Source organism: Carcharodon carcharias, chromosome 1 (assembly GCF_017639515.1).
Source record: "Carcharodon carcharias isolate sCarCar2 chromosome 1, sCarCar2.pri, whole genome shotgun sequence".
NCBI lineage: Eukaryota > Metazoa > Chordata > Chondrichthyes > Lamniformes > Lamnidae > Carcharodon > Carcharodon carcharias.
In genome coordinates this window covers 199,817,854-199,841,791 of record NC_054467.1, presented here as the reverse complement: position 1 = coordinate 199,841,791, position 23,938 = coordinate 199,817,854, and the positions used below count along the sequence as shown (strand labels likewise).

The window sequence follows — 23,938 nt, the reverse complement described above, 5'->3', positions numbered from 1 at the left end:
GCAAAGTCAATTTTTAAAAATGATTTCATCTAGGTAGTCAAGTTACATACCAAACTTGGCAAGCCTATTCCCTCAACAGAGCCAAGCATGGTGAGCCAGACGACGACCACAACTACAGCTGGAACCTCGGTCAAGCCAACTCCTCCAAACCCACCCACAGGATCCAGCAGTGGTATGGCTGCTGCAACTGCTACTGTCTCTACTACTGTAAAGCCTAATCCAGTGGCTGCTGTATCTGTCAATAATATTGCTAACAAGCTGCTTGCTGCAAAAAAAGCACCAACCCCGAAGATAACTTTTGTTGGTAAGTACTATAATTAAATTACTTAAACAACCAAACACATACGAGTTAGGACCAGGTGTAGGCCACTCAGCCCCCTTCGAGCCTGCCATGCCATTCAATAAGATCATGGCTGTTTTGATTGTAACCCCCTGTCTACCCCAGATAAACTTTCACCCCCTTGTTTATCAAGGATCTATCTACCTTTGCCTTAAAAACATTCAAAGACTCTGCTTCCACTGCGTTTTGAGACAGTTCCAAAGACTCACTACCCTCAGAAAAAAAATTTCTTCTCACCTGTCTCAAATGGGCAACCCCTTATTTTTAAACAGTGACCCCTAGATTTAGATTCTCCCATAGAGGAAACACCCTCTCCATACCCACCCTGTCAAGACCCCTCAGGATCTTGTATGTTTCAATCAAGTCACCTCTTACTCTTCTAAATTCTAGCAGATACAAGCCTAGCCTGTCCAATCTTTCCTCATAAAGTAGCCCACCTATTCCTGGGATGAAAACATGTGCTGCTAAGTCAACAAGCTGCTCTGTAGAAAGTTTAACTCCTCTGCTGACTTCTTGAGAACCACCAAGAAGCCGTAACTGAAGAATGCTATCTGACTATCTAGTTACTACATTTGAGATTGAAGGGAATAGAGGGGGAGAACAAAGAATAACCCTAATTGATATAAAATGGTTTTGCCTAGGATGCTGAAAGCCAGTGTTGACAAAATTTATTGCGCTGAATGTCATTACTCTGAGTTTACTTGGGTAAATCTGGACTGAAAAATGTTAAGATGATCTGTGATGGTACTGTAATAACTATTAAATTTTAAGTGTAATGCATTTAATCCCATTTGCCATGTAAAATTACAGCAATTAGCTACTGTTTATGTATGAATTGCGCGACTTCTGATGGTTGAAGTATTGAATTGTTTCTAGGTGGTAACAAGTTGCAGACTACAGGAACTACCAGTATAATCGAGGAAGTCAAAACACCTGAAGTTAAAGTGGCAACACCACCTGTTCAAGAAACCAAATCCGAGGCAGTGGTGGAGCCAATGACAACACTTGCTGCATTGCAGAGTGATGTTCAGCCTGTTGGTCATGATTATGTGGAAGAGGTAATTTTATGGAGGCTTGTTGATGATGTTGGTTCCCACTTCTAACGCTTGCATTTACTACATTTGGGAGGGTACGAGGTGTTTATAAAATGTAAGTGGAAAGCATTATAGGATCCTGTCAATTTTATGCTGAATAATGAAACTCCTCCATGTATTGCAATGTGAAAATATTAATTAGAGAGGGGGTGAATCTAATGTGCATTGAAAACCATTTTTCTTTCTCATACGTTATGCATATGTATGGGGTAAACTGTTGAGATCTGAACTGTATCACATTTCTGAATTCTGCTTGATTCCAGGAAGGCGATCCTTTTCAGATTAGCTGCCTTTTTCAGTTTTTCTGCTGTGCCTTTGATTATTTAATATGTATACATTTTAATTTGAATATTTGTATGTTTTGGTACTATGGAGCTTTTGTTTCCATTGTGTACCTATTTTTTGTTCTTGAGTTATTGAACCCAGGATTGGTAGGAAAGAAATACTTTTACATTTGTCCCCAAAGCTGACAGTGATTTGTTATTAGCTTGTCTGATCCTTGCACTCCACTGAAGTGATCTGTGTGCTCTGTTGTTACTACCAATTTTCACATCTGAAAGTAGGACTACTTTAGTTAAGTTAAAGGTAACTGCTAGTTTTCTACTGTTCTACCTGACTATCATTTTTAATCAAAGAATCAGATCTTCATTCTTGATCAAGTTGTATTGTGTGATTGACACTAATGGTGAAACCTCCTTCTTGATCCCTTCCTCCCCCAACCCTGCTCGTTTGCCATAACTCAAAATTCAAAAGATGAATCCAGTTCAAAGTGATGCAGTCGAATACCTTGGGTGCATTGCAGAATATTAGAAGCTGGGTAGCTATATTGCCGAGATGCTGATTTTTTGTCTTGTACACCCCTTTTAACATTTGATCTATTTAGTTTATCTTTTGTGCAGCACAGACTGGAAAGGTGCCTATCTTGATCAGAATTAGCTGATTCTGACTGGGGTAGTGATATTGCATTCAGTTTTGCTGTTCCAGTTCACAACCAATGCTAGAAGTGTGCAAATGTAGGTATTAGGTATGAATGGGATTGGATTTCACTGAGATGTTCCTGGCCAACACTGTCAAATCTACTACATGAGTAATGTAATCATAGTGTTGGAGTGATGGCACATGCACATCTGAATCAGAGTTGTGAGTTCAAATCTCGCTCCTGGACTTGAGCATATATTCTCAGCTGATGCTTTTACTGCTACATTGTTGGAGGTGCCATTTTTCAATATGACCTAAAACCAAGTTCTTGTTCAGGTGAACATTAAAGCCCTTGGCGTTTTCAAAGGATGGCAGGGAGTGCTTCCAGTTTTTGTCGTCATGTAATCAAAATTAATTTGTCATTTTATTTCCATTTATTGTTTTTGGGACCTAACTGTCTTGCTCTTGCACTCTCTCGCTTTATTCTCTTGGGTGAGATACCAGAATCTGTTCCTTTTATCGCAAGAAGATTCAACACCTCGGGGTAGTGGGGAGAAGGAGGCAAAATTGGTGGTGAGGGTGGGGGAGTAAGAAATTTGCCTCTTTTATAGGAACGCTAAGATTATGTGGATGAATTTCTCTCCCTTCCTTTCCATTTTCTGTTTTAAAATCAGAACTGTCTTCAAAAGCCAGTCAGCCCACAGGCTTTTGGAAAATTTAGAATAGAAATTGCAGTTCATAATTATTTGTACTTTGAAGGGGTCTACATAGGTGAAACATGAAGTTATTTTCCTTGTATCGAGACTGAACAGAGCTCCATACAATCATATGAGGATTGAAAACTACTAGCAGGCTGAAGCCTATGGTTGTGGCCTTTGACTTTTCAAATGTATTGTTTAATATAACATGTAAACTCTCTCTGTCCAATTAGTGCTGAACAGGCAAACAGGACCTCTGTTTAGTATTTCATTCAAAAGAAGGCACCTTCCTCAGTACTACACTGAAGTGTCAGCCTAGAATTCGCACTTACGTTCTGAGGTCAGACTTAAACCCAGATCCTTACAATTCACTGCATTTAACAAATGTCTTTCTGCCACAATGTTTACTGGATTTAAAACTTACTGAGAGGTAGTTTGGGTTTTACCAAGGTGGTGCGATTGGGAGTATAATCCCCCTTTATAATGTTGCATGAGTGGAATGCTATGTGGATTAATTATTGCTAACTGGGTTGGATTTTTGTTGGTAAATTTTGTGTGCAGATATAGTTTGTTGCTCTAAAACCAATCCCTATGTCCTTCCTCTCAAAAAAAAAATTGTTAATTTAAGAATATGCATTGGGTTGTTTCTGGTTCAGTCTAATGCATAGGTGCTGGAAACTTGGACACTCTGCATTTTCATGCAGGAACTTTGAGATTCATCTAGCCAGAGCAGCTTCTAACAAAAGTATCAAGGCTTTTTTCATAAATTAATGTTTCATATACATTTCCCTCCTTTTTGAAAGGTCCGAAATGATGAAGGCAAAGTGATTCGTTTCCACTGTAAGCTGTGTGAGTGTAGTTTTAATGACCCTAATGCAAAGGAAATGCATTTGAAAGGGAGAAGACACAGACTACAGTATAAAGTGAGTGCCAAGTCAATAAAAATGATTAGCTATTAATTTTGTTTCAACAATTGTGTGAAATATTTCTTCCTTCCTTCTAAATAAGAAAAAAGTAAATCCTGAATTACAAGTTGAAGTAAAGCCAAGCATTAGAGCAAGAAAAATCCAAGAAGAAAAAATGAGGAAACAAATGCAGAAGGAAGAATACTGGAGACGGAGAGAAGAGGAGGAGCGCTGGCGTATGGAAATGAGGTAATCAGATGATCATTTTGAGTTTATTTTAAGAGATTTGATTGATCTGCTACTAGGCCTTTAAAAGTTATGAAGATTTAAGAATTATGTAATCTTTGAAACCTTTTAAAATTCTGGAACGACATGTAGATGTTCTTTGTTTCATTATATTCTAAAATGTTCATGGTTTGGCTTCAATTTTAGGAACCAAATAAATACATTACAGAATGTTATGGTTAATGGTCAATATGGTAGCATTGTGGTTATGTTACTGGACTCGTAAGCCAGAAGCCTGTACTGATGATCTGGAGACATGAGTTCAAATCTCACCAAGCAACTAGGGAGTTTAAGTTCAGTCAATTAAGTAGACATGGAATAAAAGGCTAGTATCCGTAAAGGTGGTCATGAAACTATTGGATTGTCCTAAAGTTCATCTGGTTCAGTAAGATCTTTTGAGGGGTGAAAAAATTTGGTGGATTTACCTGGTTTTACCTATACATGATTCCAGAATGAGAACAATATGTTTGACTTTTAATTTCCCCTCAAGTAGCCCAGCAAGACAATGAAAATAAAATTGGAATTTTCAACCCAGACACCAGTATCTGACACGACTACGGCAGCCCATTTGGCTGTGTGCAGTGTAACATCAATCACCCCTAATTCTGAATAACTACTCTTTACTCCACTATCTTTGGTCTTGAAGTCAACTAGCAACCCATATTGCCACTTGTCCCCTGACTCTGGACTCCAACCACCACTTTAAATTCTCAGTCTCTCTCAAAGCCAGCATACCATGGCTGCAGTGTGCAGTATCTACAGGATGCGCTGCAGAAAGTCACCAAGGCTGCTTCAACTGCATCTCCCAAAATCGTATGTTCTCTACCAACTAGAAGGACAACAGCAGCAGGACCATGGCCACACTGTCATTTCCAAGTCACACGCCATCCTGACTTGGAAATATATTGTCGTTCTTTCATTGACAGTCGGTCAATATCCAGAAACAACCTACCCAACTGCAGTGTTGGTACCTTCACCTAACGTGGCCAACAGTTGAAGAATGGGGCTCACCATCACTTTAAGAGCAATGAGTCCTGGCATTGCCAGTGATTCCTGCACCCCATGAACAATTTACTAATGTTACAGAACAGTTTAATATATCCAAAATGAATGTGTGAAAAGAAATATCTAGCAGAGCATTTGCAATCCAATTAATATATTTATTGCAACAGTACTTTATGTAGAGTCATAGAGCCAACAGCACAGAAAAAGGCCCTTGGAGTCTGCATCAGCCAAACAAGTACCTAACTATTCTAAACAAAAACAGAATTACCTGGAAAAACTCAGCAGGTCTGGCAGCATCGGCGGAGAAGAAAAGAGTTGACGTTTCGAGTCCTCATGACCCTTCAACAGAACTCAGAATTCAGTTCTGTTGAAGGGTCATGAGGACTCGAAACGTTAACTATTTTCTTCTCCACCCATGCTGCCAGACCTGCTGAGTTTTTCCAGGTAATTCTGTTTTTGTTTTGGATTTCCAGCATCCGCAGTTTTTTTGTTTTTACCTAACTATTCTAATCCCATTTTCCAGCACTAGCCCCCATAGCCTTGTATGCCATGGCATCGCAAGTGCACATCCAAACACTTCTTAAATGTTATGAGGGTTTCTGCCTCTACTGCCCTTTCAGGCAGTGAGTTCCAGATCCCCACCACCCTCTGAGTGAAACAATTCTTCCTCACATCCCCTCTAAATCTCCTGCCGCTTTCATTAAATCTATGCCCCCTGGTTATTGATCCCTCCACCAAGGGGAAAAGTTCCTTCTTGTCTATCTATGCCACTCATAATTTTATACACCTCAATCGTGTCCCTCCTCAATCTCATCTGCTCCAGGGAAAATAACCCCAGTCTATCCATTCTCTCCTCATAACTAAAACTCTCCAGCCCAGACAACACCTTGGTAAATCTCCTCTGCACACTCTCTGGTGCAATCACATCCCTCCTACAATGCGGATTCCAGAGCTGCACGCAATACTCCTCACCATTTACCGCCCCACCAATTTTCATGTCATCTGCGAAGTAACTGATCAACCCTCCTACATTCAAGTCTAAATTGTTTATATATACCACAAACAGCAAGGGACCCAACGCCGATCCCTGTGGAACCCCACTGGACACAGGCATCCAGTCACAAAATTACCCCTGGACCATCACCCTCTGCTTCCTGCCACTCACCCAATTCTGGATCCAATTTGCCAAGATGCCTTGGATCCCATGGGCTCTTACCTCCATTATCAGTCTCCTGTGCAGGACCTTATCAGAAGCCTTGCTGAAGTCCAAGTAGACAACACCAAATGCATTGCCCTCATCTACACACCTGGTCACCTCTTTGAAAAATCCAATCAAATTGGTCAGACATGACCTCCCCTTAACAAAATCATGCTGACTGTCCTTGATTAATCCCTGCCTCTCCCAGTGTAGATTAATTCTGTCCCTCAGAATTGCTTTCAATAGTTTCCCCACTACTGAGGTTAGACTGACTGGCCTGCAGTTCCCTGGTTTATCCCTTTTCCCCCCTTCTTGAATAATGGTACCACATTGGCTGTCCTCCAGTCCTCTGGCACCTCTCCTGTGGCCAGAGAGGTATTGAAAATTATTGCCAACGCCCCTGCTATCTCCTCCCCTGCCTCACTTAACACCCTGGGACACATTTCATCCTGGCCTGGAGATTTATCTACTTTTAAGCCTGCCCGACCACTTAGAACCTCCTCCCTTTCTATGCTAATTTCTTTAATTATATCACAGTCCTTCTGCCTGATTTCCATACCCACGTCGTCTCTCTCACTTGTGAACACCGACACAAAAGTATTCATTTAAAACCCTGCCTATGTCTTCCGGCTCCACATGCAAATGGTCCACTATGGTCCTTAATGGCCCACTCTTTCCCTAGTTCTCCTCTTACTCTTAATGAACGTAAAATAACTTTGGATTTTCCTTTATTTTACCTGCCAACGTTTTTTCATGCCCTCTTTTTGCTCTCCCAATTTCCTTTTTAAGTTCCCCCCTACACATTCTATACTCCTAGAGCTTCTGCTGTTTTGAGCTCCGGTATCTGCCATAAGCCTCCCTTTTTCTCTTTATCCAATCCTGTGTATCCTTCAGCATCCAGGGTTCCCTGGATTTCTTGGTCCCACCCTTTGTCTTTACTGGAATATGTTGGCCATAAATTTATCCATCGTCAAAGAAAACAGTTTCCTAACTTCCAATCTTGTTCCATGAACAATCTTTGTTCAGGATTCAAGATTGTGGCAATATTATTCCGCCTGCTTCCTTGGGTCTAAATTTGCATGGTGGCATATCCATTGGAATTAGATTGTGTAGAACTCCCTGCAGTTGTGTACTTGTGTCCCAACAGCTGGATTAACCACACCCGCACAGCATCTTGCTGTGTTTGTTCAATCTTCAGATTTTGAGGCGTAGAGTATTTTAAATGGTTGATCAAAAGAAAAGAAAAATCTATATAAATTACATGTCTCCTCTGACATGTCCTCCTTCTTCCTTAACCGAGGTTTTCCACCCATGGTCGTTGACAGGGACCTCAACCGTGTCCGGCCCATCTCCCGCGCATCCGCCCTCACGCCTTCTCCTCCCTCCCAGAAACATGATAGGGTCCCCCTTGTCCTCATTTATCACCCTAGCAGCCTCCGCATTGAAAGGATCATCCTCCGCCAACTCCAGCATGATGCCACAACCAAACACATCTTCCCTTCACAACCCCCCCCTCTCTCCTCCATCTGGTCCAACCCCCACATATGGTACCTCCCCATGCCCACGCAAAAGATGTAACACCTGCCCCTTCACTTCCTCTCTCCTCACCGTCCAAGGGCCCAAACACTCCTTTCAAGTGAAGCAGCATTTCACTTGCATTTCCCCCAACTTAGTCTACTGCATTCGTTGCTCCCAATGCGGTCTCCTCTACATTGGAAAGACCAAACGCAAACTGGGCAACCGCTTTGCAGAACACCTGCGGTCTGTCCGCAAGAATGACCCAAACCTCCCTGTCGCTTGCCATTTTAACACTCCACCCTGCTCTCTTGCCCACGTCTGTCCTTGGCTTGCTGCATTGTTCCAGTGAAGCCCAACGCAAACTGGAGGAACAACACCTCATCTTCCGACTAGGCACTTTACAGCCTTCCGGACTGAATATTGAATTCAATAACTTTAGGTCTTGAGCTCCCTCCTCCATCCCCACCCCCTTTTCTGTTTCTTTCCCCTTCCTTTTGTTTTTTCCAATAATTTATATAGATTTTTCTTTTCCCACCTATTTCCATTATTTTTAAATCATTTGTGCCCCTCCACCCCCACTAGAGCTGTACCTTGAGTGCCCTACCATCCATTCTTGATTAGCACATTCATTTAGATAATATCACCAACTTCAACACCTCTTTGTTCTTTTGTCTGTGACATCTTTTGATTATCTGCTCCTATCACTGCTTGCTTGTCCCTACAACCACACCAACCCCCCTCCATTCCCCCCCCCAACTTTAAACCAGCTTATATTTCACCCCTCTCCTTGAATTCACCTAGTTCTGTAGCAGGGTCATGAGGACTCGAAAGTCAACTCTTTTCCTCTCCGCCGATGCTGCCAGACCTGCTGAGTTTTTCCAGGTAACTCTGTTTTTGTTTTGGATTTCCAGCATCCGCAGTTTTTTGTTTTTATTTTTAACAGCAAACCCAGCCCTGTGAACCCTGCAAAGTCCTCCTTACGAACAGCTGAAGGCTTGTGCCAAAATTGGGAGAGCTGTCCCAGGCACTAGTCAAGCAACAGTCTGACATAGTCATACTTAACAATGCCCCAGACACCATCATCACCATACCTAGGTATGTCCTGTCCTACCGACAGGATAGACCTACAAGAGGTGGCAGCACAGTGGTATACAGTCGGGAGGGAGTTGCCATGGGAGTTCTCAACATGAACTCTGGACTCTGTGAGGTCTCATGGCATCAGGTCAAACATGGGCAAGGAAACCTCCTGCTGACTGCAACCTACAACCCCGCCCCCCCCCCGGCCCGTTCAGCCGATGAATCCGTCCTCCTCCATGTTGAACACCACTTGAAAGAAACACTGAGGGTGGCAAGGGCATAGAATGTACCCTGGGTGAGGGAATTCAATATCCATCACCAAGTGTGGCTCGGTAGCACCACTACTCATTGAGCTGGCCAGGTCCTAAAGGACATAGCTGCTAGGCTGGGTCTTCGGCAGCTGGTGAGGGAAACACCCACTTGACTTCATCCTCACCAGTCTACCTGTTGCAGATGTATCAGTCCATGACAGTACAGGTAGGAGTGACCACTACACAATCCTTGTGGAGATGAAGTCCTGTCTTCACATTGAGGATATCTTCCATCATGTTGTATGGCACTACTACCGTGCTAAATGGGATAGATTTCAAACAGATCTAGCAAATTGAAACTGCACTCCATGAGGTACTGTGGGTCTTCTGCAGCAGAATCGAATACAGTCACAATCTGTAACCTCGTGGTCCAGCATATCCCCCACTCTACCTTTACCATCAAGCTAATAACTGGGGGTGGGGGCAACTCTGGCTCAATGAAAAGCGCAGGAGGGCTTGCCAGGTACAGCACCAGGCACATCTAAAAATGAGGTGTCAACTTGGTGAAGCTACAGCACAGGACTACTTGCATGTCATATAGCATAAGCAGCAAGTGATAGACAGAGCTAAGTGACTCCACAACCAACGGATCAGATCTAAGCTCTGCAGTGCTACATCCAGTAACAAATGGTGGTGGGCAATTAAACAACTCACTGGAGGAGGAGGCTCCACAAATGAGCCCATCCTCAATGATGGGGGAGACCAGGTCATCTGTGCAAAAGACGAGGCTGAAACACTTTCAATGTTCAGCCAGAAATGCTGAGTGGATGATTCATCTTCACCTTCTTCTAAGGTCCCCAGCGTCACAGATGCCAGCCTTCAGCCAATTTGATTCGCTCCACGTGATATCAAAAATGGCTGAACGCACTGGATACTGCAAAGACTATGGGCCCCGACAGTGTTCCAGCAATAGTACTGATGACTTGTGCTCCAGAACTAGCTGCACAGTTAGCTGTGCTGGAACAGCTTGGCTACAACACTGGCATCTACCCGACAATGTGGAAAACTTCCTATCCACAAAAGGTGGGACAAAACCAAACCGTCCAATTGCGCCCATCAGTCTACTCTCAATCATCAGCAAAGCGATGGAAGGGGTCATTGTCAGTGCTATCAAGGGGAACTTACTCAGCAATAACCTGCTCACTTGACACTCGATTTGGGTTCTGCCAGGGCCACTCAACTCTTGACCTCATTTCAGCCTTAGTCCAAACATTGACAGAAGAGTTAAGTGAGAGTGGCTGCCCTTGACATCAAGGCACTGTTGACTGTGTGGCATCAAGGACCCCTAGCGATATGGGGTCGGGGGGGGGTGGGGGGGTGTTGTGTGTGGGGGGGAGAAAGCAAAACCTAAGCTAAAGTTCTAGAGGATGGGGAAACAGCCCTTTCATTGATTCACCCAGCTGGTAACTGTGCAGACAGTTACAAAAAATCTTTGGCACCTGGTTCCCAACTACTTTTTTTATAATGGGGTACTTGAAACAAATAAATAGATAAATCATCTCTTAACAACTTAACAACAAAACTACTCTATTTGGGACTACTTAAAACCATGTATAGCTGTATATCACTGTTCCTTCGCTGAAGCTGAGTCAAAAACCTAAGATTTCCTTCCAGACAGCACTGTAGGTGTACCTACAGCAGATGGACTTCAGTGGTTCAAGATGGCTGACCACCACCACCACAAGGTCAGTGAGAGATGGGCACCAAATGCAAGCCTTGCCAGCGTTCACATTCCAGGAACAATTTTTTTTTAATGTCTGTCACGTACTTCAGCCCTCTGAGTGCCCCACATGCTTCTGCGTGCGCCAGGCACCGGCCAGTGAAAGACCAATCTAAACAGTGCAGACGGACAAAAACGTGCATTTTTTAAAAAATTATTCACGGGATGTGAACTTCGCTGGCTGGGCCAGCATTTATTGCTCATCCTGAGATGCCCTTGAGAAGGTGGTGGTGAGCTGCCTTCTTGAACCGCTGCAATCCATGTGGTGTAGATACACCCACAGTGCTGTTAGCAAGCGAGTTCCAGGATTTTGACCCAACAACAGTGAAGGAATGGTGATATATTTCTAAGTAAGGCTGGTGAGTGACTTGGAGGGGAAGTTCCAGGTGATGGTGTTCCCATCTATCTGCTGCCCATGTCCTTCTAGGTGGTAGTGGTCATGGGTTTGAATGGTGCTGCCTAAGGAGCCTTGGTGAATTCCTGCAGTGCACCTTGTAGATGGTACACATTGCTGTTATCGTGCATCGCTGGTGGAGGGAGTGAATGTTTGTGGATGTGGTGCCAATCGCGCAGGCTGCTTTGTCCTGGATGATGTCCAGCTTCTTGAGTGTTGTAGGAGCTGCACTTATCCAGGCAAGGGGAGCATCACACTCTGACTTGTGCCTTGTAGATGGTGGACAGGCTTTGGGGAGTCAGGAGGTGAGTTATTTGTCGCACGATTCCTAGCTTCTGACCTGCTCTTGTAGCCACAGTTTTTATATGGCTGGTCCAGTTCAGTTTCTGGTCAATGCTAACCCTCAGGATGTTGACAGTGGGGGATTCAGTGTTGGTAATGTCTTTGAACATCAAGGGGCGATAGTTGGATTCTCCCTTGTTGGAGATGGTCATTACCTGACACTTGCATGGCATGACTGTTACTTGCCACTTGTCAGCTCAAGCCTGGATATTGTCCAGGTCTTGCTGCATTTGGACATGGACTGCTTCAGTATCTGAGGAGTCGCGAATGGTGCTGAACATTGTGCAATCGCAGCGAACATCCCCACTTCTGACCTTATGATGGAAGGAAGGTCATTAATGAAGCAGCTGAAGATGGTTGGGCCTAGAACACTACCCTGAGGAACTCCTGCAGTGATGTTCTGGAGCTGAGATGACCGACCTCCAACAATCACAACCATCTTCTTTTTGTGCTAGGCATGACTCCAACCAGCGGAGAGTTTTCTCCTCGATTCCCATTGACTCCAGTTTTGCTAGGGCTCCTTGATGCCACACTTGGTCAAATGCTGCATTGATGTCAAGGGCGTCACTCTCACCTCAAGAGTTCCGCTCTTTTGTCCATGTTTGAACCAAGGCTGTAACAAGGTCAGGAGCTGAGTGACCATGGCTGAATCCAAACTGGGCATCAGTGAGCAGGTTATTGTTAAGCAAGTGCAGCTTGATAGCATTCTTGATGACCCCTTCAATTACTTTACTGATGATCAAGAGTAGACTGATGGGGCAGTCATTGGCTGGGTTGGATTTGTCCTGCTTTTTGTATACAGGACATACCTGGGCAATTTTCCACATAGCCAGGTAGATGCCAGCATTGTAGCTGTAGTGGAACAGCTTGGCTAGGGACGTGGCAAGTTCTGGAGCACAAGTCTTCAGTACTATTGCCAGAATGTTGTCAGGGCCCATAGCCTTTGCAGTGTCCAGTGCCTTCAGCCATTTCTTGATATCATGTGGAGCGAATCGAATTGGCTGAAGACTGGCATCTGTGATGCTGGCGACCTCCGGAGGAGGCCGAGATGGATCATCCATTCAGCACTTCTGGCTAAAGATTGTTGCGAATGCTTCAGCCTTATCTTTTACACTGCTGCGCTGGACTCCCCTATCATTGAGGATGGAGATATTTGTGGAGCCACGACTAGATGTGGCAGGACTGCAGAGCTTAGATCTGATCCATTGATTGTGGGATCACTTAGCTCTGTCTATCATTTGCTGCTTATGCTGTTTGGCATGCAAGTAGTCCTATATTATAGTTTCACCATGTTGACACCTCATTTTTAGGTGGTGCTTCTCCTGGCATGTCCTCTTGCACTCTTCATTGAACCAGGGTTGATCCTCTGGCTTGATGGTAATGGTAGAATGGGGGATATGCCAGGCCATGAGGCTACAGACTCTGTTCCAGTACAATTCTGTTGCTGCTGATGGCCCACAGATGGATGCCCAGCCTTGAGTTGCTCGATCTGTTTGAAATCTATTCCTGCACAGTGGTAGTGCCACACAACATGATGGAGGGTATCCTCAATGTGAAGGCGGGATTTTGTCTCCAGAATGACTGTGCAGTGGTCAATATTATCTATTAATGCTTCAGGTGAATTTGTTCCCTGCCAAAATGTGTCTGAAAATGAACATATTTCAGAACAATTGTCCCCTCCTAATGTACTTATTCTCAGAGTTATGATGTAGCATGTTAATTTACTTTGGTTTAAAAGATATTCTTAACAAAATTAATTTATTCCAAATGATTGGGCCATTTGGGATGAATGTCTTTTTTTGAAGGATGACTAAAGTGCAAGGTTTTTGTATTCTTCAGGCGATATGAAGAGGACATCTACTGGAGGAGGATGGAAGAGGAACATCATTACTGGGATGACCGTCGCAGAATGGCTGATGGATATCCACCAGGCCTACTTGGTGTACGACCAGGCATGATGCAACCACAGGGGCCACTGGTATGTTGATTTTTATGATAATCAATCTAATTTGATAAATAAGTGTAGATAAATATTTACATTGAGGATTGAAATAAGTTGGAATTCACTGAACGAGAAGGACAGATTTCTTAATCTGTGTGCATTATCTGAGACTGGTTCTCCAAATTTTAACCAAATTGAAACATACTCAGGCCCACTCCCACAATTCTTTCTCCGGTACATCGATGACTGCTTCGGTGCCGCTTCATGCTCTCGTCTGGACCTGGAAAAATTTATTAATTTTGCTTCCAATTTCCTCCCCTCCATCATTTTCACATGGTCCAATGCTGACACTTCCCTTTCCTTCTTTAACTTCTCTGTCTCAATCTCTGCTGATTGACTGACTGTCCACCAATATCCATTACAAGCCTACCGACTCCACAGCTACCTCGACTACAGCTCCTCACACCCTGCTTCCTGTAAGGACTCCATCCCATTCTCTCAGTTCCTTCGCCTCCGCCACATCTGTTCTGATGATGCCACTTTCCAAATCAGTTCTTCTGACGTGTCTTCCTTCTTCCTTAACTGAGGTTTTCCACCCATGCTGGTTGACAGGGCCCTCAACCATGTCCAGCCCATCTCTCGCGCATCCGCCCTCACACCTTCCTCTTCCTCCCAGAACCATGATAGGGTCCCCCTTGTCCTCACTTATCACACCACCATAAGACATAGGAGCAGAAGTTAGACCATTCAGCCCATCGAGTCTGCTCTGCCATTCAATCATGGCTGATAAGTTTCTCAACCCCATTCTCCCACCTTCTCCCCATAACCTTTGATCCCCTTACCAATCAAGAACCTATCTATCTCGGTCTTAAATACACTCAATGACCTGGCCTCCACAGCCTTCTGTGACAATGAATTCCATAGATTCACCACTCTCTGGCTAAAGAAGTTTCTCCTCATCTTTGTTCTAAAAGGTTTTCCCTTTACTCTGAGGTTGTCCTAGTCTCTCCTGCTAATGCAAACATCTTCCCCACGTCCACTCTATCCAGGCCTTTCAGTATTCTGTAAGTTTCAATCAGATCGCCCCTCATCCTTCTAAACTCCATCAAGTGTAGACCCAGAGTCCTCAAATGTTCCTCGTATGTTAAGCCTTTCATTCCTGGGATTGTTCTCGTGGACCTGCTCTGGACCGTCTCCAGGGGCAGCACATTGTTCCTGAGATACGGGGCCCAAAATTGCTCACAATATTCTAAATGTGGTCTGACCAGAGCCTTATAAAGCCTCAGCAGCACATCCCTACTTTTATATTCTAGTCCTCTCAAAATAAATGCCAACATTGCATTTGCCTTCCTAACTACTGACTCAACCTGCAAGTTAACCTTAAGAGAATCCTGGGCTAGGACTCCCAAGTCCCTTTGCATTCCAGGTTTCTGAATTCTCTCCCCATTTGGAAAATAGTTCATGCCTCTTCTTCCTATCAAAGTGCATGACCTCACACTTCCCCACATTGTATTCCATCTGCCACTTCTTTGCCCATTCTCCTAACCTGTCCAAATCCACCAGCCTCTGCATTCAAAGGATCATCCTCTGCCATTTCTGCCATCTCCAGCATGATGCCACCACCAAACACATCTTCCCTTCACCCTCCGGGTCTACATTCTGTAAGAACCGTTCCCTCTGGGACTCCGTAGTCCACTCCTCCATCACCCTCTACACCTCAACCCCCTCCCACGGCACCTTCCCATGCAACCGCAGCAGGTGCAACACCTGCCCCTTTACTTCCCCCCTCCTCACTGTCTAAGGGCCCAAAAACTCCTTTCAAGAGAAGCAGCACTTCACTTGCACTTCCCTCAATTTAGTCTACTGCATTCGTTGCTCCTAATGCGGGTTGCCTCTGCATTGGAGAGACCAAACGCAGACTGGGTGACCGCTTAGCGGAACACCTTCAGTCTGTCCGCAAGCATGACCCAGACCTTCCTGTCGCTTACCATTTCAACACACCACCCTGCTCTCATGCCCACATGTCCGTCCTTGGCCTGCTGCAATGTTCCAGTGAAACTCAGTGCAAACTGGAGGAACAGCACCTCACCTTCCGATTAGGCACTTTACAGCCTTCCAGACTGAATATTGAGTTCAACAATTTCAGATCATGAACTCTCTCCTCCATCCGCACCCCCTTTCTGATCACCCTTTTGTCTAATAATTTATATATATATTTAAAATAATTTTCTCTTCCCACCTATTTCTATTATTATTTTTTAATTGATTTCCATCCATTGTTTTATCTCCATCTTTTAGCCTACTTCGATCCTTTCCCCCTACCCCACCTCCACTAGGTCTATCTGTCACTTGTTCATCCTGCTTTCTACCCTTAATATCACCATTAGCACAACTTTTAGCTAATTTCACCACTGTCAACCTCCTTTTGTCTGTGACATCTTTGGCAACCTCTTCTTTGCCTCCACCTATCACTGGCCTTCTATCGAGTTCCACCTGTCCCACCCCACTCTAACAGCTTATATTTCACCTCATTTCTATTTTTCTTTAGTTCTGATGAACAGTCATACGGACTCAAAACGTTAACTCTGTCTTCCTTTCCACAGATGCTGTCAGACATGCTGAGTTTTTGTTGTGAAACTACTCTTCCTGCCTTTGCATGCTAGTTTTGAACTTCCACGTGCACTTGCTAACTGAGCTGAAGGAAGATTGATTAGTTTTGCACCTTTTGCTCATTGCTTCTGCAACTATTAAATAAATCAAGGCTTGTAGCAATTTTTTTTTGATAAAGATAGATTATGGTTTAGATACTTGAGAGGGCGAAAATAAAATGTTAAAATATATTTTTTGATTACTGGCTGGTAAAATCTGGCTGTTATAGTAGAATACAGTATATGTAACAGACTGACATAAGCAGCATAGGAAATACATTATTTTGGCACTAACTTTTGACCTCTGCTTAGCCTCCCAGGCGTCCAGACTCATCGGATGATCGCTACGTTATGACAAAGCATGCTGCTATCTATCCAACTGAGGATGAGTTGCAGGCCGTCCAGAAGATAGTTTCACATACTGAACGTGCTCTTAAACTTGTGTCCGATTGCATCACGGAACAAGATAAACCAAAAAACAAAGAGGATGAGAAGAAAGATGCAATTAAAGATAGGTATGGCAATTTATGGTTGCACTTTTTGTCCACAGAGATGTGCAGGTATCAATGTGAGAATTTTGATACCAGTTAAATTATTGTTATGTGTGCAGACTTTATATCTAGTAACCATTAGTGTATATGTAATATTTTCCAGATATAAAATAAGGTACAAAGAACAGTTAGCTGCCAGATTTATTTTGTTAGTCTAAAATTAATTAAGTTGATTTTTAATGCACTTGAGTGCTGTTCCTCCAACATCACTGGTTCAAAATCCTGCCTAACAGCATTGTGGGAGTGCCTGCACTACAGAGATTGCAGTGATTCAAGAAGGTGGTTCACATCCATGAGCACATAGAAAAAAATGTTCAGGGAACAGTGTAATATCTTCACGATTTTGATAGAACTTTATTTACCCTTACTTGTTACTTTATTTTCTGATTCAGAATTATATGGCATTAAACTTTCTTTTTAAATTGTGACTGCCTGGCTTTTCTGCAGTTGCTTTACCCTATTTACTTTTTGATCTGATCACATGACAATTGATGTGCTCGATCAAAGCACACTGGCTGTTGCTTATGGTGAAATATAGGCAAACTCAATTTTTATAACAGCCCCTGAAAACAAGTGGTTTGCAGTGAATGATGTAAGAGAGAATTTGCTTTTTTTTTTAAATGGTCTTTTTCAATTCAAAACCTCCAAATTTTTTCATGAATCTACTGCAAGCAAATCTATTCATAATTCCAGAATAAAGTGGTTTTCAACAAATTGAGCCTATAGCATTATAGAAACAAAGTAGTTAACTCTTAACTGCCCAATGCAGTGGCCTAGTAAACCCACTTGGTTCAAGGGCAAATAGGGATAGGCAACAAATGCTGGCTTTGCCAGCAATGCCCACATCCCATGAAAGAATTTTTAAAAATGTTTCTGGTCCCATCAGAAAATCTGCATCAGTATTTCTTCCCAAGCTTTGCTGGAAAGGTGCAGATTAACTGCTACAGAGAAACTGAGTGGAGAGGAACATATAAAGGGGAAAATTATATAACCTGCAGGGAAATACCATTTGACACTTAGCCTTGAACGCAACCATTACTTTTGCTAAGTTACTTGTGACAGAATGAGGTACAGAAACTTGATTTGCATTTTTTTTCTCTCTCTCCTACCCACACTTGCTACAGAAGAGATGATAGCCAGAGAGCTTTGAAGGGTGTAATGCGAGTTGGTGTGCTTGCCAAAGGGTTGCTGTTACGTGGGGACAAAAATGTGAACCTTGTTCTACTCTGTGCAGAGAAACCGACTGGAACACTGCTAAATCGCATTGCAGAGAACTTGCCAAAGCAGCTTGCGGTATGGTACTTTTATTCAAAACAAAACTGATTGGTATTGCTTTAAAAAATGCCTTTAACATAATTTTGAATCCTAAACGTTGAAGCACCTTGACTGGGTTAGATTAGCAAATAATACATTTTTCGCTGTTAAATTGGCAGACAGCTGTGGCTTACTAGCAGTAATTCTGACCACAGCAAATTAGACCAATTGATAGATTTTCAATGTTAATAGGCTGATATTCTTGCAGAACGGGGTATAGAAAAGTGCTAATTTTCAAGTGAAGTTAGAAAGTGCCACTCCTACAAAAGCTTGGTTGCTCTTGTTTTGTCTCCTTTTTATAAAAGGAGATTCTGGAAAAATTTACCAATGCTAGGAATGTCAAACAAAATTCCTAGCAATTTTCAAATTTCAGCATTTGCAAAGAGGAAAAATGTTCATTTGGTTTCTCTTTATAGATCCTGACTCTGCGTTTCCTACATTTTCTATTCCTGTTTTGACTTCTGTAATGCTGGACTGTATGGCAATGCAGCATTTCCTAATTAACTTTTTAAAATCTAATTACAGGCAACCACTCCTGAGAAATATGAAGTGAAGTGCTGTGTACCTGACTCGGCCATAATTCTTACTTCATATACAGAACCAAAAATGCAAGTCACCATCACACTTACATCCCCGGTCATTAGAGAGGAGAACATGAGGGATGGAGGTTGGAAGTCTAAGATTCTTTACTTGTCTGCTTCTCTCTTCTGTTTTCTTCCTGCTATCTTCAGATGCCAATGGGCCCTAGGAGTTACTCTATGACACTTTCAGTATATAAGAGACTTGAAAGAAAGTGGAATTCAAAGCATGTTAGCGTGTGCAAAATGTGAAGTTGCCTGTGTGATAGTAAAGGAAAGTGTTGTAGAACTCACTATTCTGAGGTCCCTTGGTATTCAACATATAGCTCCCCTGAGTGCAAGCTGAACCCTGTATTCTTAAGAATAATTTTGTAATGTAATTTCCAAGTGTGCTGGTGTTCATATTTTTAAACTTCTTTGACATAATTCATGAGATTCCTTACAACAGAACAGGGCTCTTAAATTCAGATTTGCTGTCTGGAAACTCTTAGTAGATGTGACAGACACTCCTATAAAGTTAAAACCAAGATGTGAAATAACTGATAAATGGCCTGTGGAATGCTAATTAACTTTTTAATTATCTGCTGAAGCATCTTTATTGTTTTTGAGTTGCTGACATACGTACAACTGTAAAGCTGAATTTTTACCTCTTGAAAACATGAAATAAAGTTTTAAGAGTAATGGAAGCACCTTTTAAAAAGTATTTAATTTGGAGCAAAAGATAAAACCCAGGCACCAAAGTAATCATAAGTCTTTTTTAAGTAAAAGCACTTTTAAACTATTCTATAACAAAATTTTTGTAATTTCTGACTTGAGGAACAGCACAAGATTCTTGAGTTTTATCGAATTTTAGAGCCCTGGTGATGTAAAATGCCAGAATTCATTTTAGGCTTTCAGAAAATCCTTGGGGGAGTTACTAAACCACTACTAATGAAGGCTTTGCGAGAGGAATCTCTGATGGATGAGGGACAGGGGTGTAATGAAAAAATTCCCTTAATTGTTAGACTGCCGCCAGTTTGAGTCTGCGTGTTTTGCTGGTGTTGACTCTGCAATAACTTACTTGTGACCTTTGTTGGGATGTAGATTTCCAGCAAGTTGGTTGTTTTTATCTATCCATAGCTCATGGATTCAGTCCAAAGCCTTCTAGCATCAACAGCAAGAATCGAATCCTCTCAGGGGCTGCTGCCACGTCATCGGAAGGATTTTTGACCAAGGTTTTTGTAAGAGCTTAGCCACACCTGCCACACAGTTGTTGGATGGACTGGGGCCACTCCAGCCTTGCTTATATATAAAATGTATCTAGAGATCGAACAATGCCACTTAGTGTTGGTATCAGATGTTTTTGCTTTCTTTAAAATGAAGTAAATTGCTTTCATAATGCCCTTTTCTGCAAAATTGCATTTAATTGAAGTTCTAATGTAAGAATTCAATTTCTATAATTGTGTAGTTTTCAAACTAAAGGCATCCAAATTACTTTGTATTTTGTTTATAAGGAAATGTCTGGTATGTTATGCCAGCATTGCATACACTGCCAGATATGTGGTATCGGTCTATCTCTTAAATGTTCTTGCAGAATTCCATTTCCTTTCCTGCTTTCTTTGACTTAGTTTGACGCTGCTGAAATACACATGATAATTGTTTCTATGAAACTTTAGCAGGGCCACAAAAATTCATTTTTGAAAAGCAGTCCAGTAACTATCAATAATTCCAGCTGGTAAAATTTCCAAATGCTGGATTGTAACATCTCCAACTTGGAGTATTACTTTCCTCCCCTTGCCTAGTAGCATGAAAAAATGATAATTTAACTGCCAGTCAATTAAATAAATTGAAAAATAACTCAAGTTTGCACATAAAACGTGGCTGCAGAGCATATGGATAGTATTGGGGTAAAATCACTGCCCTTTCATTTGAACCGAGGATCAAAATCATCTCAGGCTAGCATAAAACTACCATAATCTACCTCCCGGGCTTTCAAGAGTCCATAATTACTGACCCAGATTTTCAGTATATTCATGAACAATTTCTGTTTAAATTGCCTAATTAGTTAATTTTTTTTGCCAGATATGCTTCATCTACAATAAGGCAACAAGTTAATTCCAATGCACAGCTCCATCACCCAATTCCAAAATTTTAATTTTGGAATCCCTTTTTAGTAATTCAAGTAATGCGTATTTAAATGTGGTAAATTATGCTGCATGAAATGTTTACTATGCAAGTTACCTAAATGTCTTACGAACTCTTACTGATGATTTTATGGCTCTCCTAAGTATAGTACTTAAACTAAAACTGTCAGCAAACTGAAGAGGCTTAATCTAATTTTCAAATCAACCAGCAAAAACAATTGTTGATAAATCTTAGAGTTGAAACCGCTTTTTGGTTCTGAGGCCATAAATCATAAAACATAATTAGTTTGGAAACTGGCATGGTAGGTTGTTCTCTTTCAATGCCAGTGTTTTACCATTCGAGATTTAATATGAGCATGGCAGTACATATCTCCAGCTCTGGTAGTATTTGTTGGGTGCAGTTTAAAATTTCCCTCATTTTGATGCTTCACTTTTCTCTGAATGCAAGTTATTTTAGAGAACTTTTTAAAATCAAGGGTACTGATGAGGCTGACTAATTTTTTTTTTTCATCTTGGGATATTTGTTTTGAAATGTATCAAGTAATATATCATGAGAAAGCTAGCTGGAAATATAATGGACAGTAAGAGTTTCTACAAGTATATAAAAAGAAGAGTAGCTAAAGTCACCATTGGTCCCTTAGAAGGGGAGACTGGGGAATTTATAAGGGGAAACTGAGAAGTGGCAGAAGCATTGAGCAGATATTTTGCATCAGTCTACACTGTAGAAGACACAAGAATAGTAGAAAATCAAGAGGGAAAAGGGAGAGAGGAAATGTGTAAATTATTGGGACTAAAGCCTGACAAGTCCCTTGGACCTGATGGTCTGTATGTTAGGGTCTTAAAAGAAGTGGCTGGGGAAATGCATTGGTTGTAATCTTACAAAATACCCCGGATTCTGGAAAGATCCCAATGGACTGGAAAACCACAAACATAACATCTCTATTCAAGAAAGGAAGGAGCTGGAAAGCAGGAAATTATAGGCCAGTTAGCCTATTGGATATCATAGGGGAAATGATTGAATCTATTATTAATGAGGCAGTAGCAGGACATTTAGAAATTCGTAATACTATCAGGCAGAGTCAACATGGTTTTGTGAAAGGGAAATTGTGTTTGACTAATTTATTAAGAATTATAACAAACCCAGGGTGGATAAAGGGGAAACCAGTAGTTGTGTATTGGGGTTTTCAAAAGGCATTTGATAAGGTGGCACATAAGAGATGATAAAAATAAGAGCTTGTGGTGTTGGTGGTAACATATTAGCATAGATATAGAATTGGTTAGCTAACAGGAAGCAGAGTCGGGATAAATGAGTCATTTTCAGGTTGGCAAACTAATTAATGGAGCACCACAGGAATCAGTGCTGGGACCTCCATTGTTTACTGTCTATGTTAATGACTATGTTAGTGAGTAGGCAAAAATTTGGCAGATGGAGTATAATGTTGGAAAGTGTGAGCTTGTCCACTTTAACAGGAAGGAAAGAAAAGCAAGATATTATTTAAATGGAGAGAGAGAGAGAGAGACTGCAGAAGCCTGTGGTACTAAGGGATTTGCATGCCCTGGTACGTCAGTCACAAAAACTAGCATGCAGATAAAGCAAGTGATTGGGAAGGTAAATGGAATGTTGGCATTTATTGTAAGGGAAATGGAATATAAAAGTAGGGAAGCCTTGCTACAACTGTACAGGGCATTCATGAGCATCTGGAGTAATTTGTACAGTTTGGGCTCCTTACTTGAGGATATAAATTGCAGTTCAGAGAAGGATCACTTGGCTGATTCCTGGGTTGAAGGGGCTGTGTTATGAGAAAAGATTGAATAGGTTAGGCCTATATTCATTGGAGTTTAGAAGAATGAGAGGTGATCTTATTGAAGCATATAAGATTGAGAGGGCTTGACTGGGTGGATGTTTCCCCTTGTGTGGGAGCCTAGAACTAGGGGGCACAGTTTAAAAATAAAGGGTCTTCCACTTAAGACCGAGATAAGGAGGACATTTTTTCTGAGGACCGTTATTCTTTGGCATTCTCTTCCTGAGAAAGCAGTGGAGGTGGGGTCATTGAATATTCAAGGCTGAGTTAGACAGATTTTTGATCATCAAGGGAGTTGAGAGTTATTGGAGCAGACAGGAAAATGTAGTTAATTTGGATCACCCTTGATCTTATTGAATGGGGTGCAGGCTCAAGGAGCTGAATGGCCTCCTATTCCTATTTTTTAACTTGGCTACCTAGCCATTTTTCTCGTTCTTCATGTACTGCATGATTATTGCAATATATGGTAACTGGCATTGAATGGAAACTCCAGTTTAGATGAAATTTTAAACATTTATGTACAGCGGCTTTAAAGTAAATTCTTTCCAGCAAAGCAATAAAGATGAATTGCCACTAAACTAATTAAAATATGTACCTTGTCAATTGACCATTTCAAGTTTACAAGATTCTTCCATTCTTAATTCTCTACATGGATTTCTGGAGGCCCTTCTATTATATGTTCTGAATTGGCTGGTGAAGTGTGGCTACTAGTCCTCCTTTGTACTTTAGGACAAACTAATATTTGAAGCAGAGTCTTTATTTGTATGGTTACACTAGCTGTTTTTAATGTGTCTTTTTAAAAACACAACCTCATGCTCGTTGAGTTACTTGAGATATCAAAAAACTCAAAGTATAACAATGCATTTAATTGGAATTTATTGGATTCTTAAAAGTATCGATAATTCCCTCATGAAATGTCAGTTTTGGGTAGTATGTGTGGCAGTATGGCTATGTTTCTGAAATGACATGCCTACCTGGTCAAACACCCATTCCTCACTGCACTTTGCCAATTCGATCCATTTTAGATGTAACCTCGGTTATGGTGAAAGATCCACCGGACGTCTTGGACAGGCAAAAATGCCTTGACGCTCTGGCTGCTCTACGCCACGCTAAGTGGTTCCAGGTTTGGAACATCATTTTACTTTCTTCTTGTAGCCTTATGAGAGATAATTGAG

At 41.9% G+C, this 23,938-nt stretch overlaps 1 protein-coding gene across 3 annotated transcripts in view; it reads left to right on the top strand.

Moving 5' to 3' along the window:
- The window catches only part of zfr (zinc finger RNA binding protein), a 101,237-nt gene that overhangs the window by 62,151 nt on the left and 15,148 nt on the right, over window positions 1–23,938 (top strand). For 2 of the 3 annotated variants that reach the window (XM_041211866.1, XM_041212008.1), the window contains 9 exons: window positions 34–304; window positions 1,217–1,398; window positions 3,854–3,973; window positions 4,059–4,204; window positions 13,645–13,783; window positions 16,708–16,910; window positions 18,071–18,239; window positions 18,786–18,927; window positions 23,789–23,886. In XM_041211866.1, the coding sequence (XP_041067800.1) occupies window positions 34–304; window positions 1,217–1,398; window positions 3,854–3,973; window positions 4,059–4,204; window positions 13,645–13,783; window positions 16,708–16,910; window positions 18,071–18,239; window positions 18,786–18,927; window positions 23,789–23,886 (1,470 nt within the window). The remainder of the gene's footprint in view (window positions 1–33; window positions 305–1,216; window positions 1,399–3,853; window positions 3,974–4,058; window positions 4,205–13,644; window positions 13,784–16,707; window positions 16,911–18,070; window positions 18,240–18,785; window positions 18,928–23,788; window positions 23,887–23,938) is intronic. The other variant, XM_041211935.1, reaches the window with a different exon arrangement.